Source organism: Ceratotherium simum, chromosome 16, assembly GCF_057802395.1.
Source record: "Ceratotherium simum simum isolate JZ-2026a chromosome 16, ASM5780239v1, whole genome shotgun sequence".
NCBI lineage: Eukaryota > Metazoa > Chordata > Mammalia > Perissodactyla > Rhinocerotidae > Ceratotherium > Ceratotherium simum.
Window position 1 is genome coordinate 57,598,511 of NC_141915.1, and position 21,858 is coordinate 57,620,368.

Consider the following 21,858-nt stretch of genomic DNA (forward strand, 5'->3'; position numbering starts at 1 on the left):
ATGCGGAAACTGAGGCTCAGAGAGACTAAAAACTTGCCCAAAGGTGCAGGAGGTGCTGGAGGTGGGTTCGCACCGTGATCTCTCCCACTGCACTCAGAGCTCTGGCCCAGGGTGTGGCGCTGCCTCAGAGCCTTCCCTTTCCGCCCCACAGCTGGACCCCAACCCCAACCCTAATCAACAGAGGCCAAGGGCACTGCACCAGAACCAGCGGCCCCCTTTTGGTTGGCACTTTGTAGCTGGGCAGACTGTGGGCTGGGAGCACCCCCTCCGCTTGAGAGAGGGAATGGCAGGGCAGGGCGGGTCAGGGAAGGGACTAGAACCCCTGGCTTCAAGGCCCAAGGCTTTGCTGAAAACACAACTTTCTGCAGCGTTTAGTCTTCTGCAGGAGCACGTTCCCAAAGGCTAAAGGATTCCTCACCTTGTGGCTGAATAAATTGAGGTTTGCTTTGGTTCAGAGCCCCAGCTGCCAGCCCAGAGGGAGGGTTGCCCTGCCCTTGGGCATCACCAAGAGAGTCTCATCTCCCCTCCCCAGCGCACCTACTCAGTGCTCACCTGACCGACTGCAAAGGCCAAGGGAGGAGGGAGGAGGTCATCTCCTTATCTCAGGTGCCTCTGCAGATAAGCCTGGAATTTGACTCTTCACTGCCGCCTGAAACCCTTGACTTTGATCCAGCCCTTCACAGCTTCTGTGAGCAAATGAGCTGTGCAGGAAGGGGGGTGAAGACTGTATCCTGGGGGTCTCCTCCATCCCGGGATCAAAGAGGGAGGGGGCAGTTGGGGAGGGGTGGGCGGCTCCTGGCCGAAGTCTCTGTGACCCCGTCCTTTCCTGAGGGACTCTCATGAGTTTTCAGAAAAAATTAAGGATCGATTCTTTTGTGCGGATCGGCTCTTGTTGTTACTGAAAATGGATGTTTGTACTGAGTTTTCACAGCACCTCTTCCTGCAAAGCTCCCTTTTGAGAAATCGGTGACATTTTTTCTTTTTTTTTGAGGAAGATCAGCCCTGAGCTAACATCTGTTGCTAATCCTCCTCTTTTTTGCTGAGGAAGACTGGCCCTGGGCTAACATCTGTGCCCATCTAACCCCTACTTTATATGGGACGCTGCCACGGCATGGCTTCCTTGGTAAGCGGTGTGTAGATCCACGCCCAGGATCCGAACCTGCGAACCCGGGGCCGCCAAAGTGGAGCACAAACTTAACCACTACACCCCCAGCTGGCCGCAAGAAATCACTGACTTTTTGACTGGAAGAAGGACTGTCTGGGCCCCCTTTATTGTTGGTACAAGAGCAGAGTGGGATGTGTGTGGGTGGGTGGGTGAGTGTGTGGTGGTGTCACCCTCCCCTAGGGACAGCCTGATTCTGGCTCTGCCCCCTCCTCAAGTTAAGACGTCTGGGCTGAGTGAGACCCCAGAGGGCTTGGGGACAGCCGCCCAGATTGTGGGTGGGGACGTGCCTCTCCGACTCCATGAGGAGGACACATGCAGTGTATGGCATTCCAGTCATTAAATAATAATAATACAATAATAGTAATACATTAACTCAAGAGTCTGTTTAGGTTCTCAGTGCCTATTTAACCCTTTCAACCTTCTAATTTACTAGGTTTCATCATCAAAACTTGGTTGAAAGGAAAAAATAGAAGGCCTTCATACCAACTGTATCCTTCTCTCTCCTACCCAGACCCCCAGATTGTACACACAGAGGAGAGTCCCAGAGATAGGCATCCAGGCTCCTAGACCCATGGGCCGGCACCCGTCTGCAGGGCTCCTGTGTCCAGTGGGGCTGCACTGGGCGAAACTGTGGTGACCGGGCGGGGCGGGCGCCAGCAGTCCACCTGGCGGTGGCTCCGTGTTCCGAATGCTGGTTCTGCAAGGAAAATGCTTCCCAGGGCATCCCAGGTCCCCACCCCTGCCCGGGATCACTCTCTTCTCTTGAGGACCAGGGAGCCCCATCTCCTGGTCTGGCAACCTTCCTTCCTGCTTTGGGTTGCTGCGATTTCTTTGTTTGTCCCCACTCCCTGCCTTCTGCTGTCTTTTACCTCTTCTCATCTGAAGTGTGTTTTAATCTCGTGGCCTTGACATGTTAAACTTTACTGGTGTTTGTCACTGGCCTGGAGTTCAGGAACGTTTGCGAAATGGCCCTTACCCTGGCTCAGAATTTCCGAGGACGGCCAGGTCTGGGAGGGTACCAGGATTCTGAGCCCCCAACTCCTGACTGTTTTCTCTGGGTTAGGAAAGTGCCCCACCTTCCTCTAATGTGCCCTCTGCCCTGGAGGGCTGGCGTGGGGGGTTTTGACTTCCCTTAATGGGGAGGGAGTCAAGGAGAGCTCCCGGCAGCCTTTCCTGGGGTAGCAGCGCCCAGGCTGTAACATGCCAGGTGCCTTGGTTATAACTCACGTATTGTTAACGTGCATCAGCACAGGGCAGCCCAGCCTTGTTAATTCCTAATTATAGATCCCTGGGTCCAGGGTGGTGTATGTGGTCGGAGTATAATAATAGTAATGTTATTATTATTATAATTCATGTACTAATAATGATAATAATACCATCATCTACTGAGTGCTTAATTCATGCCAGGCCCTGTGCTAAGTGCACATAATGTGTGACCTCATTCGATCTTAGTCACTGATGAGTAAACACCTCTCTGTCCCATCCGCAGACGGGGTGCTGAGACTTGGGAGGGGGAGGGGATACTCTGGCCTCGGCTGGCGTCTGGGGAGGGCTGGATTTGAACCCTGTTTGTCCACCTCTGCACTCTCCTGCCTCCCTGGCCTCTGAGGACTCAAATAATTTGGTTTGGGATGACTCCAGACAGCTGAATTTCAAATCGCCTCCTTTCTCCGAATATGTTTTATTTTAAAATCACATAAAAATAACTCAATTCTCAACTGGAACAGCCGAGCCCTTAGATGTCGCAGAGGCTTTTCCGGCTCCTTCGTCGCTGGACTCAGACACGGCCTGAGTGTTGGGTCCGAGGCCTGGATCTCAGCTGCTCTTGGCCTGGGGTGTCTCCTGGCGGCAGTGGAGGCAGCTCCGAGGGGGGAACCTCGGGCCACCACCTCCCCTGCTTTAGTAAGGAGCCTGCCTTGCATCTCCTCCGTGCCAGGGGCTGCCTGGCACCAGACGTGTGTTTTGGGAAATAGGAAAAATAAACAGTGCAAATAAAACAAAAACTCCCCCCGAGAAATCTGAGACAGATGCTGTTTTTCTCCTTACCATGTCCCCACCCCCAGCCTGGGTTTGGGGAAAAGAGCCCAGAAAGGCTCTTGGGGATCAGATGCAGAGTGGAGCTGGGGTGGGAGGGGGTTTAACCTGAACAGATCCTCTTCATTTTTACCTTTGCCTGGAAGCCCGGGGCAGGGGCACAGGCACGGGTGGGTAGTCACAGCCGGAAGTGACTCAATCCACAGGAATGTTGGGCCTGTTCCTTCTCCATTCCTCGCTACGTGCTGTTTCCATATTGGGGACTCATTGGATTTATGGAAACGGCTGTCACTCACTGGTGCCACTCTTGGCCCAGACAGCTGACCTCTAAGTAGCTCATGGTGTGTATGTGGGATGGGGGGGACAGATGATGGTCACTCTCGTGTGTCATTTATGCAGCGCAGCTCCTGATTAGGTATGTGGAGGGAGGTCACAACCACCGTGGGAGTGAGGCCGGCTGGGGCCCGGGATGCCCGGGTCACTCCTCTGCCCTCTCAGCAGCCTTGTGCAGCAGGGCCTGTCCTCCCCACCTCCCCTTCCCTGCCAGCCTTGGGCAGCTCACCAAAGCCACTCCAGGCTCACCCTCTCCTGGTCTTAAGGGGGCTGTCAGTTTTTGGGAGGCAGATGCTGGACCCTCCTGCCGCCTGCAGGTCTGAGGCTGTGGTCCAGTCTCCCTGTCCGGCAGGGCTGGCCTGGAATCCCTGCATTCTGGTTGGACCTCTGAGGAAGGCTGGTTGTCATCACTCAGCAGTGAGCAGACACTTCATCAGGGTCAAGTGGGCACCGAGGGAAGGAGGCTCATATCTCTGCTGTGTGAAGTCACTGTATTAGAGTTCTCCAGAGAAACAACCAATAGCGGGGAGGAAGAGAGAGAATTATACTGAGTAATTATGAAGGCTGAGGAATCCCACAGTCTGCCCTCTGTAAGCTGGACACCCAGGGGAGCTGGTGGGTAGTTCAGTCCAAAGGCCTGAGAGCCAGGGGAGCCAATGGCGTAAGTCCCAGTGTGAGGACGGGAGAGGACCCCTGTCAGTCAGGCAGAGAGAAGGCTCCCCTCCTCCCCTTCTGTTCTCTTCAGCCCACCCACACTGGGGGAAGAGCTGCTTCACTCAGTCCACTGATTCAAACCCTAATCTCACCCAGAAACACCCTCACAGACACACTCAGAAATAATGTTTAGCCAAACATCTGGGCACCCAGGGATCTAGTCGGCCTGACACACGTAGTCAACCATCACGGTCACGATGTGGCTGGGTTGGGGCTGGGGGATCTGCAGGAGAACTCGACGGCTGTGGGACTTCCTTCATCTGTGAAATGGGGGTGGTGGCACCTGCCTCCTGGGGTCGTCGGCTTGAGTGAGTGGGAGAATCGACATCCAGCTGGTGGCTGTCAGAGAGCCCTGGCGAGTAGAGGTGGCTGTGACTGCACAGCGTCCCCCCAGCCTCCTTCAAGGGTCAGCTTGGTCCTCCCCGTCTCCTTGAAGCCTCACTGGTCACTCCAGGCCCCCGGTGCTCACTTCCTGCTCAGAACTTGTGCCACATGTGTCTTTCACAGTGTTTACATGGTGGGTGGGTTCAGCTAAAACTGGGGCACGTCTTGGGGTTCTCCCAGCCCGGAAAGAGGCCCAGGCTTAGGAGCAGGTCTGTGTCAGTACCAGGCCCTGAGGGACAGACTGCACCCATTCTGTCATCGATGCTGGGTATGGCATCCTGCAGACGTGGAGAGGGGATGCGTCCCCGGGCGTTGCACGTGAAGCCAGGTCTGCAGGTTGCCCTGCTTGAGGCTCTGGAAACTTTAGAAACAAGGCTGACTGCATCCACTCCGGGTCGGTCAGTTTAGGAGTGGGTTTGTGGAATGAATGATTGAATGATTGTTATGAGAGCCCCTCTGGAGGACTTGGCAGGAGAGGAGCTGACACCTCCGACCCCAGCATTCTCTGTAGGCAGGTGTCTGGGCCCACCCTGGCTCCCTTCTCCAGCCTGTCTTGCTGTCTGGGGAAGCCTTCTGCTGGCCATCTTGGGCTGTACCTGCAGCTCTCCAGAGGCTGGCCTGGTTGCCCGTGCGGCACACCCCCAGAACGCTGTGATCTGGCAGCGGGAGGGCAGCTGCCTGCTGCTCCCGTGGATACCCCTCCTGGCAGCCTCTTGGGTTTGCTCGGTTTAGCACCTCAGCAAATCTCCTCGAGTTGGGACTTGCCTGCCATAAGCCTCTCCCAGGAGCGCCCTGGGCTGAGGGGTGTTTTCGGGGAGGGAGCGTGTTTTCGGGGAGGTAGCACGAGGCCAAGGCCGCGTTAATCCTGGGCTCTGTTTTGTTCCCGCCTGGAGGACAGGGGAGAGAATAGCTCGTCCTCCACCCTCCCAAATCCGGCCTGGTTCTGCCCAGTCCTGGGAGCAAAGGGCACCGGGTCAGGGACCCCAGTGCCAGAAAACCCCGGTTCACAAGACAGGGAGATATGGGTTATACCAGGGGGCTGGCGGGTGCCTGACGGGGTGCCAGCCCCTCTCTCCGTCCCCCAGACAGTCACACGGTGTGGCACACTTGAGCCAAGCCCAGATTTTGGAATTTGATGGACTTGGGTTTATTCTGGGCTCAATTCCGAGTAGCTGTGTTGCCTCGGGCAAGTTACTCAACCCCACTGAGATTCAGCTCCCTTATCTGCAAAATGGGGTAGTGAGGGTTAGGTGGGAAAACATGTGTAAAGGGTTTGGACCGGTGCTCGGCCAGTGGCCAGCATCCAGGTGGCTGTGGCTGTCATTGCTGGTGGCTGTGGGGTCCGGTGTTACCTGAGAGGATGAGAGCCTCTGGCCTCACGAGGGACTGGTTTCTGGTTCTGGAGCCCCCGGCAGGAGCAGAGGCGAGGATACGCCCAGTGTTAACCATCCCCCAGCAGCCTCGTGTGACCTTTGCCCTCTGCCTCTGTCTTTAGGAGTCACTCGGACCTCCAGCGGCCGTCTCCGGAGGTTTGGTGACCCTGGCCCGGGTAAGTGGCTTGTTCAGCCTTGGCCCCCTTTGTTCTTCTGGTCCAGGCCCTGGATCCCATGTGGCCTTCTCAGGTGAGTGGGGCCGCTTGCCCATTGCCCAGGGAGACGCTGCCTTTGATGGCTCTGATGCAAGTGGCCTTCAGGCCTGTTGACCACAGCTCTGCCAGAGGCGATCTTCGTGGGGGTGGGGGCCGCTCACATCTCTATAGGTCGACACCCTGGGCACACACGGGCGGGACAGAGGAGAGAGGAGAGGGAGGGATGCTGCAGGGTGGTTAAGGTGCTGAGGCGATGGGCACCCCATGGAAGTGTAGCTTTGACCGTGGGCAGCTCTGGGCCGGGTCAGTCCATGGACCACTGTGCCTGCTCCCTGTGGCCCTGCAGAACTGAAGTGCAGAACTGAACAGGTGACAGAGCAGATACGGCAGCGTTAACCAGTATCAGATAGGTGGGCTCCCGGTGGGCATCACCGAGCTATTCTTTCTGCTTTTTGTTTATGTTTGTTGTGATGGCTTCTTTTCAGAGAGGACATTGGGGCCCAGAGGTGAAGGGACCCGCCTCCTCTAGAGCCCACATCCCACCTTCTGGACCAGCCCTGTCCTGTGGAACTTTCTGTGATGGTGGAAGTGTTCCATTTCTCCACTGTCCAGTATGGTGGCCACTACCCACATGTGACTATTGACCGCCTGAAGTGTACATTGTTTATTTTATTCATTCATTCACTAGCATAGAATTATTTAGTTAATTTTTTTGTGTGTGTGAGGAAGATCAGCCCTGAGCTAACATCCACGCTAATCCTCCTCTTTTTTTTGCTGAGGAAGACTGGCCCTGGGCCAACATCTGTGCCCGCCTTCCTCCACTTTATATGGGACACCGCCACAGCATGGTTTGACAAGTGGTGCCTCTGTGCGCGCCCGGGATCCGAACCCAGGCCACCAGCAGTGGAGTGTGTGCACTTAACCGCTATGCCACAGGGCTGGCCCCAAGTTAATTTGTTTTAAATGTGGCTAGCGACTGTGAAATTAGACAGTTCTGGATGATGCTGGTTACCCAGGACCCAAGAATTCTGTACCCAGATGTTCCTGAGGCTACTTCCGGGGCCACTGTAAACCTCTTCCCAGGTCCGTCCTCCAGAGGGGACACTCACCAGTGGGCTGGGCAGCCCCAGGCTCATGGGAGGCTGAGGGGCAGCTCTTTGCAGGGAGTGAGGGTGGGAGAGGGGTGACATGAGATGGTGTGTGGATGTGCAGGCTGCGATGTCCACACGAGTGTCTATGAGGCCCCTTGCGGTGCAGGATGGGGCCGGGTGTGGGAAGGGAAGGGAAGGGTGACGCCCGGCTGGAGGCCTCCAGGGTGGCTGAATGATTCACATCTGTGGTTAAGCAGGAGCTCCGCCCCACAGCTATGTTGGGCCACTAACCACTGGACTGCCCAGCCGCTGCTGTGTTTCTGGGGAACTTTTCTCCAGGCCTCTTGCCTCCGGTGCTGGTCTCCTTATCCATCTCTCTTCTTTTCACCAGCTGGACTGGGTCTAGGGGCCTTGCTCTGTGATGGGCTGGGGAGAGGCCCCAGCCGTGGGGGTGAGGGCTTGGGAGGCTGGCGCCGTGGGCTGCGTGGACACAGCCTCCTCTGGCCATTGCTTCCCTGTGCTCAGCCCAGCCAGTTTTGTGCCGTCAGCACTTGGCAGCTGTGGCCACGGCTCCGTTTGGAACCCTAAGGCATAATTTGCCAGAGCCTGAAGCTGCAAGTCAGTGATCTGGGTTTTGCGTGGGACCGCCTGCTGACACACGAGATCCTCAGTCAGGGCCTCTGGGCTCTGACCTGAGACACCCTTTCCTTGTCTTCCTGGCTCCCGTCTCGAATCCCTGCCTCCCAGCGGCTAAGACCTTGGTCCAGGCAGGATTCTTTCCTGGACCCCCAGCCTCTCAGCCCTCCAGTCACTCTGACCATTGCAGAATCCCCCTTTGGAGCCGCCGTCCACCCCTCTCCTCCCCCTAGCCTGACCTCTGCCCCACAATCTGCCTGATCCTCTGTCTCCTGAACCCCCACTCCCCCCCAGAAGGGCAAAGGGGACACAGTGCAGTGCTTCCTCCTTTATTTTAGGTTCTTCACAAGGCTGTGTTTGGGACTAGGCCAGGGATGGCTGTTTCCAGCATGAGCCGCGGTCTCTCAGCTCAAACTATACCCACAGTCAACCCTTTGACAGACTCACTCACTTTCTGTCCTATTTTTAAAAATTAGAATTGTTAGATACATAAAAAATAAAAACACCTGTGCACCCACCATCCCGCTTAAGAAATAAGGTGTTACAGGTGTAGCCCCAGCCCCTGGGTGGCTCTCTCCACGCCACCCTGTTCCCGCCGAGGTGGCTGCTCGTCTGAGTTTAGAACCGGTCACTGTGGGCGTGTCTGTGTGGTGTGTCTGCAGACAACATCGCGTCTCATCCTGTGTCCAGGGGGAGACGGCTGCTGCTCTTTTGCACAACGAGATGACTGAGATTTACCCATGCAGATCTGTGTCGCTTAGTTCATTTATTTGACCACAGGCGAGAGTTCCTCTGTGGGGAGACAGAGTTGTCTACCTGACGGCCTGTTGCTGAAGATCCAGAGGTGTCCCTTGTTACAAATGCCACTGGAAACATTCTCGTGTGTCCCCGTGCTCGCGTGTGGGTTTCCCTGGGCTGGGTTACGGGAATGCCCACCCTCAGCCCTCCCAAGTGGCCTTCCAGTTTGTTTTCCCACACTCACCCATTTTCCGTGCCTTGGGCATCCTCTCTGGGCAGCTGCCTCCCCGACCGACTGCAGTCCCTGGCCAACCTTTGCCCTGGTTCCCACGGCACACCCAGCGTTTCCCCTGGGTCTGCTGCCTCGCCTGCTTGCGGCCCAGCCTGGCCAGCCTGCCCTTCCACCCCGGCTGGGAACCCGGGAGCCTTCTGCTGCTGCCCTGACGTCCGGTGTGTTGCTGGGTCCTGCGTTACCTCCTTCAAGTACTTCTGAGGTTGGTGGCCTCATCCCTGGTCCCACCCTCATCCTTTCTTGGGTTGAACAGTGTCCCCCCAAAAGTCTTGTTCACCCAGAACCTCAGAAATAGGTCTTTTACAGACCTGACTAGTTAAGGATCTTGAGATGAGGTCATACTGGAGTTGGTGTGGGCCTGAAATCCAATGGCTGGAGTCCTTACAAGAACAGAGACACAGACACACAGTGAAGGAGGCCAAGACTGGAGTGATGTAGCCACAAGCCAAGGAATGCCTGGGGCTACCAGAAGCTGGAAGGATTTTTTCCGGCCTCAGGAGGTACCACAGCCCTGCTGACACCTTGATTTTGGACTTCTGTCTCTAGAATCAATTTCTTTTGTTTTAAGCCCCTCAGTTTGTGGTCATTTGTTACCGCAGCCACAGGAAACTAGTGCCCCTTCCCACCAGGTTACTGTGGGTGGACAACCCTCCACCCACAGGAGGATCTCCTGAAAATGCTGCTCGCCTGGGCTGTGCCTCTGCCCTTACAGGGGGACACCTAACAAGAAGGGGCCCAAAGTGATCCCCCAGGGGCTCTGCTGGGGCTGGGGCTCCTGCGGGCACCCTCCCCTCCTCACCCCCATCTTTCTGTCCTGGCTCACACATCCCTTCTCTGGAGGAGGCTGCCCTGCTCCAGGCCAGCTGGGCCCCCACTCAGCGAGTTCTCAGCGTGACTCTCCTGACGCTCGTTGTCTAACTGTCGTCAACCCTGTAGAAAGTAAGTGCTGGAAGGGTGGGCCTGTCAAGCTGTTCCCCACCGTCTCTCTGAGCACCGCAGCACGCTGCCTCGCACAGAATAGCTGCTCAGGGCACGTGTTGAATGGCAGGGTGCCCTGTGCCAGGCGTGTGGGCACAGGGAGGGAGGTGCCTGCGTGGCGGGGAGCTGGGTGGGGAGGAGATGGCCAGAGTCCTGGCTGCGCGTGGACCTTGCCCCTGGGCTCCCACGGGCACCCTAGCTTGTTCCTTCCTCTCCTGCCCGCTGATACCTGCTCCTCCTTTGTCTCCTCATGTCTCAGCCTGCCATCCACCCAGGTACTCGAATGAGAAGTCTCCGTGTTGTCCTTGACCTCTGCCTCCCAAGCACCCCAGGTCAACAGGTTGCCGAGATCTTCTCAACTCACCCTCCCCTCAAATGGCCCTTGGACAGGCTGCCCCATGGTCTTGGCCATGTCCTGGTTAGGCCTCCGGTGTCGCTTTCATCCTCCTCCTTCTCCCCACCGGAGGCTCCTCCTCACCCGGTCAACATTCGGTGGGCATTTATTAAGTCCCTCCTGTGTGCCGGGGACTAGGCAATAGGCTTGCCCACGTCACGACTTCAAGCAGACCTGGTCCTGGTCCTCTTGCTTCACGAACCCTCGGTTCCCTCTCCCCACGGGATCCACTCTAAACCCGAGTATAGTGTCCTGACGCCTCCCTGCCCGGCCCCTCACTCCTGCTTCCTCCTTCCTGCTCCAAGGGTTCTGGCCTCCCCACTGGTCACAGCTCCAGAATCAGCCCTGCACTTTCTCACCTCAGAAGCCATTCTCTTTCCAGGGTAACGTGGACCTGACCTGTCACAGCCCCTTCAGCAGGCCGGCCTTGGGGATTTCTGTTCCCCAGCACCAGAGACCGAATCCTGGCTGGGTGCTCTTATGGCACATAGTAAGCAGGCAGGAAATACTATTGAAATGAACTTGATAGGAGAAGTTTGGGGGAATTGGCCAAAAAGCAAGTTTAAAATAGAAATATTGGCTTTTTTTCGCCTTGGCTGAAGAGTAGCTTTTCTTTGTTTGCCTTTTGGGGAAGGTACTTACAGAGAATGCAGTGTCTCCAAGGAGCAGGAGGAGAAGCAAACCCTGGCCACCAGGGCAGCCAGTAGGCACACGGGGCTATTTACATTTAAATTATTTAGGTATTTAACACAAATTAAAAACGCAGTTCCTCAGCGCCAGTGGCCACATTGCAAGCACTCAGCAGCCACACACGGCTGCCGTATGAACAGGGCAGGTACAGAACAGTTGCATCAGCACAGAAAGTTCTGTTGGGCAGCGCTGGTCTGGATAATCTGCACATCAGATCCTCCAATCCATTGTTCATCCAGCGAGCACTTACTGGGCCTACTGAGCAGGCAGAATGTTGGGCTCCCAGCGGGAAGTGAAAGACACCATTTCTTCAGGGAGTTTTCAGGATGCTGGGGAGAAGTTTACACTCTGGGGCCCTGGGAAGACTCTACCAAGGATCCTGGCCTCCACGCCCCCGGAGCCCCCTTGCTCTGCACAGGCAGCTGGGGGCCTTCTTTAGGAATGAAGCGCCAGCTCCTGGCTCCGGCCTGGGATGGTCGGCTGAGCATGAGGCCATTAGCGGTGGAATTCGGCCCCGTCTGGGCTGCTTCTCTCAGTGTCTTGGTTTCCTTCCACACTGACCTGGAAGAGCTCCCAAAGCAACAGGCCGGCCCAGGCTGTTTGCACCAGTAAACCGTGCAGCCGTCCCGAAGGCCGAGAGTAGCTGGATTGTATTTATTTAGGAACAGCTGAAACTTGAGGCACAATAAAAAGTGGAGGGAAGATTCCAGAGAGGAATGCAGCAGGCCCCAGGCCCAGAATCCATCTTGCTCTGGGAGGCTGCAGGCCGCCAGACCAGGGCCGGCCCTGGAGGGTCTCGGCCGGCTGCCTGCTCTGCTGGCAGGTACAGTAGCAGTGGCTGCAGCAGGGTCAGTGGGAGGGGTTGGGGATTGCAGCTCCTTTATTTTTAACTCAGGGAAGCAAACTTCAGGGGTTGAGGCTGGGGACGAGCAGGAAATGAATGGAAAAGTCATTTTTTAAAGTGAGAGGTTGGGGCATCCCCTATAGCTTGGAGCTAATTATGGAGGATTCGCAAGTGCCTGCATTAGAGGAGGGGGAGGTGACGGTGGCGGAAAATCAGAGCCCAGAGCCCAGGAAGTGTCCTTTCGGCGGATTCCTCTTCCCCCACCTCCTCCGGGTCCCTCCGCAGAATGCGCATCAGGAGCAAGGCTGTGTCCATCCTGTCAGCCCTTCCACAGGCCCCTACTGCCCATGTCGGAGCCACCTGGAGCGCCTGTTCCCTTTCTGCGTGGCTGGGCCAGCCGCAGGCCTCCTGGTCTGGTGGGGGGAGTTCAGGGCCCCCTGGGAATGCCTCTTACTTTTGTGTCCCCTCTCAGCTGGGTGCCAGGCGTGCACATGTGCTTCGGGAAGGGGGCAGAGCGGTGTCTTTAATGATAAAGCGGTCCTCGATCCTCCTCCTCACCCTGCACCCCTCGCTGGTGACGGTCACATCACGAAGAAGGTGGCCGGGAGTGTGCAGGTCTCGGTGCAGGTCTGTGGGGGGGTGCTGGACAGAGATGCCACCCTGAGAACTGTCTGGAAGGGTCTGTTGGGCAATGATGCCCACCCCAGGATGTGGGCAGGCTGGGGTGGCTGGAAGCTGGGGCTTGTTGGCTGGCACAAGCAGAGTTTCCCAAAGCTGTGGCCCTAGGGGTCCTGCCTCCCCAGGACAGCAAGTGTTTTCCAAAGAAGCCAGCCCCTGCCTGGGACGACTTACTGCGCTTACTGTGCTAATGCTCCTGCTGAATCTAAGGCAGGGAGAAAGTTCTACATGGCCACAGAGCCCTGTCGGTGTTCTGGAGGATGGAGCCCTGTGGGGAACCCACTTTGGGGATGTTGATCTGGCCTGGCGAGTTGCCCCCTGAGTGGCTGATGCTGGTGACTAGGCTGGGGCTCAGTGAGCAGTGGTGAGGTGGCTGCCTGGCTTCACCCCACCTCTGCACCCGGCCTCTGAATTGGCTCATGACTAACTGGGGCCTCATCAGAGCCAATCGGTGCTGCCAGGTTTTTGGTTTCAAATTATCCCCTGCCTGGGCCAGAGTGCTTGGATTTTTAGGCATGGTGGGGGAATGGACCTCGAGCCAAACTATGCCGGGGAAAAACCGAGGGTCAAAGCTGTGCTCAGCAGCCGCAGCCGCCACAGCAGTGAGATCCATAGTGTGCGAGCTGGCGCCTGCAGGAGGTGGCCGGGGGGCAGGGCCGACCAAGCCTGGCCCCTGGTCCTATCCCACCCCACAGTTCCACCAGCTGGCCTGGGGCTGCTTGCCGCAGCGAGAATCGTGCTCGAGTCCCTTGTGGCATTAAAGGGATTTCTTCTTTATATGTTTTCTGTAGTTTCTATATTTAATACAATGAACATCTATTACGTTTATAATTGAAAAAACCAATAAGGAATATTTTTTTCAAAATCAGAAAAGAGATTAAATAAACCCAAAACCACCCTAATCCCCATTGTTCTAACTCAACAATTGTTAGTGGTTGGTTTAACATAACGTTTTAGGATGAAATATCATTAACAGAAAACATTGTACAAAGAACATTGGCTCTTTAGTCTGTTTGTGGTGCCTGTATGCGTTTCCTGTGGCTGCTGTAACAAATTGCTGCAAACTTGATGGCTTAAAACAACAGAAATTGATTCTCTCATGGTTCTGGAGGCCACAGTCTAAAACCAAGGTGTGGGCAGGGCCACCATCCCTCTGAAGGCTCTAGGGGAGAATCTGTTCCCTGCCTCTTCTAGCTTCTGGGGGCTGCCGGCACTCCTAGGCTCGTGGCCGTGTCACTTCAATCTTCAAGGCCAGTGTCTTCACGTCTCTGTCTGCTCCATCTTCACATCCCCTCTCCGTGTACGTATGTCAGATCTCTCTCTGCCTCCCTCTTACTTGAGTACGTGTCATGGCATTTAGGGTCCACCCAATAATCCAGCATAATCTCCCCATCTCAAGATCCTTCAGGGCCGGCCCCGTGGCTTAGCGGTTGGGTGCGCGCGCTTCGCTGCTGGCAGCCCGGGTTCGGGTCCCGGGCGCGCACCGACGCACCGCTTCTCTGGCCATGCTGAGGCCGCGTCCCACATACAGCAACTAGAAGGATGTGCATCTATGACATACAACTATCTACTGGGGCTTTGGGGGTCAAAAATAAATAAATAAAAATTAAAAAAAAAAAAATCCTTCACTCACACCCATCTGCAACCACCCTTTCTCCAAATGGTCCCATTTACAGCTTCCAGGGATTAGAACGTGGTATCTTTGGGGGCCATTATTGAGCCTACTACAGTGCCCGAGAGCCCCCAGCTGCCCCTTGGTTTAGACACTGCCCCTTCCCTCACATGCAGGCTGCCTTTGGGGGCTGTCCTCCAGGCTCTGCTGGGGCATGGGGATGGCTGCTCGTTGGTGTCTCCCAGAAGGCTAGAAATTGTGCCCCCCCCCGAAGATACCCTTTCTGCCTAGGAGACTGCATTTGGGGTCCCGTCCTGGGCAGGAGGGCACGGGGACTCTGTGCCATGCAACAGCGAGTTGTGCATGGGTCTTGTGGTGACACATGGCTCACGTGGCTGTGTGGGGCAGGGATCGCCAACTCAGAGGCCGTCAGGGCCAGGCAAATAATGGACCTGAGTGAAGGGTCTGTGGGCACCAGAGCAAACTAGAAAATGCAGTTTCATCGAAAGGGGGTGGCACTCGTTGCACCACCCCCTGTGGCCAGGCAAGAAGGCTCGTCCGGTGTGACCACATGCCTCCCCTTTTCCAAGAGAAGCGGGAAATCTGGAGTTCTCAGAGAAATTGCCTAAGCATTCAACGTTGGCACGAATACACGTTTTCTTTAAACAGGCTCAGCAGACAAAACCCGTTTCTGTGTCCTGGGCTGAAGGCTCCCAGTTTGAACCCTGGAGGTGAATGAAGCTCAAAGAGCAGAGGAAATACCCCCCAGTCCCAGGCCCCCAGCCTCAGCCCCCCAGCCTGACTCTGGCCAGGTGCTGGGAGCCCCTGGGACCCCAGGCGAACAGCAGGAGACAGCACTGAGCCCCCAGCCTGGCGGGGCCCCATGTCCCCTCCCGGAGAGGCACTGCGTCTGGGGAAGTCGGGGGTGAGGAGCCACGCTCCCTCCCAGGGGACAGCCGGAGACTCACTGACTCATGAGCGTGTGGTAGGAATCTTCCAGGAAGTCTCCATCCCGCTCTCCCTCCCGGCTTGGGTGGGGACGGCCAGCTGCCTCTGTCACCGCAGGCTGACGGGACACCAGGGCATCTGCAGGGGGGACTTGTCCAGGGTCCTCCCGGGCAGGTGCTCCAGAGCCTTCCCTCACCCGCCTCCCTGGGGTGCAACTGCCCCTCCTCCTCAGGGGCTCCGGGTGAAGGGGAGGGGAGGAAGGCGCGCAGGAACCAGGCTTTGCAAACGCTGAGACCAAAGGAAACCGTAGCATCGCGGGACAGGGAAATGAAAGACTTTGGAAGTCGCCAGGAATTTGACTGTGTGCACTGGTTTCCAAGAGGCTAAGCTTCTCCAAGTGGATATTAAAGAGGAGCAGCGAGAGCCAGGCGGAGGGGCTGGAGGGGGTGGAGAGAAGGCCGCCGGAAGCCGCACGCTGCACCTCTGAAGCCACCCCGCACAGCCCAGACGCCGGTCCTCGCGCCTGCCCGGAGGACCCCGAGGCCCCAGACTCTCTCAGGGCCCACGTCCGGCCTCACTCCTGCCTCTTTTTTTATTTCTCTCCTTCGCTGCCTTTTCCCTCCCGATTCAGAGACAATGCTGCTTCACTTTGGAGCACGAGCATATGATCAGCACATGGAAATGTGGTAATTTGGATGCATTCGTGATTGCAACAGATTGAAGAAATTAGACCAGACAAAGAGTGTTTTTGGAGGAGGAGGCAGAAAGAGGGAGGGCGACGGGGGTGAGAAAGGGGAGGACGCCTCTGAAGGGGGGACGCTGGACCCCGCCTGCTGCTAAATATATCCATAGTCATGGAGAGAGACCGGATCACAGGTAGGCCCCCTGCCCTCCTCCCCTACGCCGGCCCCCCTTAACTCAGGGCTGTATGGGTGCTTTGGGAAATAAGCACCCAGGGGGCACTTTTACTCATTTCTGTGGACATATTTCTTTTCCTTTTGACTGTTCTGAGGTTGTGGGACATAATATTCCAAAAACCTAAGCTTCATTGGGTCTGGCTTTTATTTAAACCGGGTTCCCCTGCCCCTCGCTATTCCTCGTTCATTTCCCAACGTGCCACTCTGTGTCTTCAGACGACTGTAAATGCTGAGACCGTGGGGCCTCCGGGAAAGGGTGGGGGACCTGTGTCTGTGCTCGGGTCTGGGGTGGCCGCATCGGGACACTGGTTGGTGGTTTGTTTGTCCATCGTGTGGTTTGTTTTTCTGCTGTCAGCCAAAGTCTGTCTTCAAGGCCGCCTTGGTCTCTTCCCTGAAATAGCATTTTGGAGCCTTCCTGGGAGTTGATTACAGGGGTGAAAGCTCCAGATGCTCAGAGATGTGCAAGCGTGTGTCTGTGTGTGTGCGCGCGTGTGTGTGTGTGCATGTGCACACAGCAGAGAGAGCTTGTCCTGTTCCACTGGAAGCTTGGGGGGATTAATCAAGGTGAATCTCGCCGGGGCATAGTGGTGTCATTAGGGTCCTGTACTCACTTGGGAACCCTGTGATGAGGAGGGGGGCAGTGATGATCATCCACAGTCTCTGAGGGATGGTTTAGGACAGAAAAATTAGCAAATGTGGGCTCTGCTCAGATCCTGGAGCAGAATCACTGTTTAAAACATCTGGGTGTCACGTAAAGGCAAGGAGTGAGGGCAGACAGCTGGTTCTTTGACTGGAGGGGCCTTACGGGTCCCTGGACCGGCCCCTGCACCCTGCATGGTTCCAGCTTCTCAGAGCCAGGCCCAGTGGCCATTCACATTGGCAGCCCCCAGGGAGCTCAGCGGGGTGGGGCGAGAACCGACGAATGAACAGGAAGGAGGCTGCCTCCTCTCGTCTCCCCGGTGAGAAGATCCTCTTTTCCACGTCAGACTTCCTCAGTTCCTTCAGCCAGGCATGGCGTGCAGTGACTGTGTCAGCATCTCTCATCAGCAGGAGTAATTCCCGTTCCTAACAGCCTGTTGCTTACGGCGCGCCCCTTGAGCCAGGTGCTGGGTACACCGTGCACGCCTGAGGCATCCCAGGGGCGTCAGCCTCGCTCTGGGCTTCAGGGGTTCTGAGCTGACCCCTGGGTCACAGTGAGGCTAAGAATGTCACTCCACAAGTGCCGTCAGCCCTGGTTGCTTGGTTGCCGCTGTGTGTAGAGGGGGTCCCCAAGAGGCCAGAGAGAAGGAAGGCCCACCTCGGCAGCCTCTCTGAAGCACGGCCCCCTCGCCTGCTGCTCCAGGGGCCGATCCGGCCCTGACGTGATGTCAGGACAGATGGGGCAGCCACTGGAGGGAGCTGCTGACCCGGTGTGTGCTTGCCTGTGTGTGTGTGTGTGCACGCGCGCGTGCGTGTGCGCCTATGCTGCTGAGCATGCACAAATGGGCAGAGGACTGACCACGGAAGGTGGGGCGACAACGGAGACCAGCGGGAGGCACGGCTGGCAAAACTGCCTCATGCGTGTTTGAGCTCAGTGGGCCAGCTGGGGTCGATGGGGTGCAGGGCCAGGGGTCCCTGTTCCCAGCCTGGCAGGGGCTGCAGGGCAGGGGACACTGAGAGGGGCCTGGGCGGGGCTCGGGGGGTGGTCACTCCACCGGCTTGGCTGGCAGGGGCCTCCGCTCCCGCCTTCATTTTGCAAATGACAAAGGCCGGGAGGGGGTCCCTGGGGAGTCCAGAGTGATGGCAATGTCTTGGAACCTCCTGGGCTAGCCAGACTCCGGGAGCTTTTCATGAACTGAACAAAACTGCCTTTGAAAATGGTCAGCTCTGCACCTTGCAACTGCGCTGAGCGCCACTGTCGTCAGCGACAGCACGGTGAGGGATGAAGTGGGGACCTGCTCTCAGGATGTGCCGGAGGAAAAACCAGTCCTTTCTGTGAAATCCTCATTTGGATGCGTTTTCATTAAAAAACAAAACAAAACAAAACAAAAACTAGGGGCCGGGCTGGTGGCATAGTGGTTCAGTTCGCATACTCTGCTGTGGCGGCCCCGGGTTCGCAGGTTTGGATCCTGGGTGTGCACCTACACACCGCTCATCAAGCCATGCTGTGATGTCCCACATATAAAGTAGAGGAAGATGGGCATGGATGTTGGCCCAGGGCCAGTCTTCCTCAGCAAAAAGAGGAGGATTGGCAACAGATGTTAGCTCAGGGCTAATCTTTCTCACCAAAAAAAAAAAAGAAAAAACAAAACTATGTCTTTCAAAACTCAGTTAGAAACTGGTTACAGATATGAATGAAAATGAAAATCCCGGAGCTGTTTCCCTGACGTTTTCCTCAGACCTGGTCAGACCTGAGCCTTGGTCTCTAGTTCTAACTCAGGCTTCCCCACTCCCTGGGAAGCAAGTTCCGTCCTGGCCCTGCTGGGACCTTGCACAAGTCCCTCTGCTGCCGGGGCCTCGGTTCCCTAATTTGTAGGGAGAGGAAGTTGGGCCAGCACGGCCCGAGGCAGCGTCCCCCTGCCCTGGGCTCTGAGCCTGTCCTGGGGGCCCCTGCCTGCTGCAGGCCTCTTTCCTTCTCACAGGGCACACCCCTTTGTCTCACATAAGGCGGTTGTGACAGCTGCCTCAGTCGCCATCTGCATCCCGGGTGGAGGTGGGGCTGGGGGCCAGGATGCCACGTGTGTGGATGGGGGCCTGCCCGGCCCAACACCCCATCTGCCGCATCCGCCCTCTTCCAGATGTGGCTGTACCTGCTCATGACCCCCTGGGCTGGGGTTCAAGGCGTGTCCAGCTGGCTGTTGGCCGATGCCCAGCAGCTGTCCAGGAAGGGTTGGTGGGGAGGGGGTGAGGTGTGCCCAGCCTCGGGGAAAGAGGCTTGGGGCAGGTGCCGGCAGCCTCAGGACCCTTAGATCTGCTCCCTCCTCCCTCTCTCGGCAGCAGCTGGCTCCTGCCTGGTTTCTGCACCCCGGGGCCCAGGGTCCTCTTCATCAGTCGGGCACCCTCCCGCCCTCTCGGAGGCCTCCCTGGGAAGATGCCGGAGGGCTTGTCAGCAGGGCAGGGGTGAGTCATGGAGCAGTGACTGGACACTGAGACACAGGCGGCCGCTCCTTCCAGCCAAGGGTCTGCGTTTTTTCCCTTGTTCTGCACTGGCTTTGTGGCTTTTACAAATTAAGCAGTTTTATCTTGTTCTAAGTGCTAGTATTTCAGCAGGGAGAGAATCTCCAAGAAGGGAACTTTCCACTGGGGAGCTCTTTCTTAGTTCCACTGGGCCGCAGGGAGGGTGGGAATGGCCACGCAGGGGAGCCGTGGGCAGGGAATGTGGAAGTCTCTGCCCCGCCGTGAACGTTGGCGGGGGGCGGGGAGGGGGGTCGTCTAGGAGGGCTGGCTGTGCTGTCACTGGACGTCTGCCCCTGGCTGGGCGTCCACCCGACGCAGTGAGGCCTGGAGCGCCCACCCAGGAGGAGAGAGCTGGCGCTCTGCTCTTCCCAGGGGGTCCTGTGTCATGGGGAGGGCAGGGAGCCAGGCACCCCCGTGGGGCAGTGCCTCAGTCCTCACCTGTCCCTCCATTCACTCACTGTCCTCGCTCGTTTTCGAGTCCCCGGGCACTTCTCACTCCCAGCCCACCCCGCAGTCGTGGCTTCCTGGACCTGCTTTGCCCTCTCTGGCTTTACTCTCCTCCGTCTCTAAGATGAGAGGCTTGGCCGGAAGCCCTCCTGGCCTCTTCCTCTTCCAGCCCTGCCCCATGAGGGCTTGCTCCTTGCAATAGTTTCTTAGGGCTGCTGTCACCAAGTACAACAGTCTGGCAGCTTCAAACAACAGCAGTTGTTTCTCCCCCAGTTCTGGAGGCCAGAAGTCCCAAATCAAGGTGTGGGCAGGTTGGTTCCTTCTGGAGGCTCTGGGGAGAATCCGTCCCAGCCTCCCTCTAGCTTCTGGTGGCTGCTGGCAATCCTTGGCTTGTAGACCCATTGCCCCAGTCTCTGCCTCTGTCGTCACGTAGCCTTCTTCTTCTGGGTCCCGAAGCTCCCTCTGCCTCTCTGACAACGATACTCATTGCTGGATTTAGGGCCCACCTACGGTGACTGAATCTTAAGATCCTTAACCTAATTACATCTGCAAAGACCCTTTTTTCAAATAGGGCTGTGGTCGTAGGTTACAGGTGGACACGAATTCAGGGGGCCACCATTCAACCCACTCCAGTCCACTTGTGTCCTGGCTGCACCGGATGATTCCATGTCCCAGAACCCTCCCTGTCCCACTCTGGATCCACTAGTCTTTTCCGCTGGGTCACTTACCCCGGGTGATGTGTGGGGAGCTTAGCCCCCCGTGGAATTCCAGGAGCTGGCCAGGAGTCTGCCTGGCTCCCCTTCCACATGTCTTCCTGCCGGGAGCTCTCCTGTGCCCCTGCAGGTACTCAGCTACCAGTGGGGGTTGGGGTGAGGCCAGGGGCAGGCCCTGGGGCAGAGTGGACTGAGGACGGAGGTGTGGTACCAGGGTCAGCCACCTGATGAGGGCATCTTGCCTTGTGCCTTGTGATGTTTTTGAGCCTAAGTTGGTCTGTCCAAATTTTTTCTGATTAGAGGATTTATTTCTAGGTAAAGTCCTCCTAGGGAATGACATAGAAATCTCATTGTTAGGCATTAAAGAGCTGCTGTAAATAACTACTCCCTCCGTCCGCCTCCTGCTTGGAGTTGGTCATCCCTGTTGTCTCCCTTCCGATCTGGGCACAAACCTCTGTCCCAAAGCCACCACCCAAACCCCTTTGCCCACAGTCCCTCTGGCACTGGTCTCGCCTTCACCACCCACACCCGTATTCCGGGCTGGGCTCAGTGGAGGCTTCAGTCCTCTGGGGCTGGTCGTGGGACCCGGTGTGGGGTGGGGAATGGCTGAATGCAGGAACTGGGAGGTTTCCTCTTAACAAGTGGCCCACGTTTGGTGAACTGTTTTGTGCCCCAGGCCACAGCTTGAACTCAGGGCAGAGAGCAACGCAGATTTCAGCTCTTGGAGCCCGCTCTTTGTGTGACCTGCCTGTGGACCTTCTGATCCATACTCCTAATTGTTTTTTTTCAAACGAGGAAGCTCTGACTTGAGCAAAGCTGAATAAACAAAGCAACACACCCCTTGGAAATCAAGGAAGGGACACCAGCTCCGAACCTTTCTGCTATGAAAACCTGAACATGCTTTGGGCTGGGCTGATCTGCTGCAGCAGCTGGGTGTGATGGAGCCCTTGACCTTGGGCGGAGTGGGGCAGGGGGGCGGGCAGGAGCCCACACACCCAGTCCTTAATCTCTTCTCACTTTCCTAGCTCTCCCTCCTCCAGCGAGTGTGAACCATCAGTGGCCTCTGTCTGTATCCTCCGCTTGGAGTTCATCTCCTGTCATCACATCCCAGGTTCCTGTATGCAGGACCATTACACTCAGCTTGGTCCAATTCACTGGGCAAATATTTATGGAGGTCCTGCTATGTACAGGCGCTCTCCTGGTCCTTGGCCGGCAGTGAGGAACGAGGAAGATACCGTCCCTGCTCCCTTGGGGCTTATGGTCTGAACTCCATGTCTGGCAGCCAGCTGATGAACACATCAATAGATGATTTTAGATGAAGGCTGTGACCAAGCAAAGAACAGGTGATGTGAATGTCACTAGGTGCATATGTTTGTGTGTGTGTGTGGGAGGGATTAATAGATGCTGTCCCTGAGGAGGTGACATTGAACTGAAATTTACATGGCCAGAAGGACCCGACCAGGCCAAAATCCAGAGGAAGAGCATTCAGACAGAGGGAACTGCAAG

The 21,858-nt window shown here is 56.7% G+C and overlaps 1 protein-coding gene across 2 annotated transcripts in view; it reads left to right on the forward strand.

Moving 5' to 3' along the window:
- Positions 1-21,858, forward strand: part of SEPTIN9 (septin 9) — a 166,714-nt gene that overhangs the window by 10,560 nt on the left and 134,296 nt on the right. Inside the window, exon 2 of one of the 2 annotated variants that reach the window (XM_004432816.3) lies at positions 6,126-6,179. In XM_004432816.3, the coding sequence (XP_004432873.1) occupies positions 6,126-6,179 (54 nt within the window). Of the gene's footprint in view, positions 1-6,125; positions 6,180-15,958; positions 15,996-21,858 lie in introns of those variants that run through there. The other variant, XM_004432818.3, reaches the window with a different exon arrangement.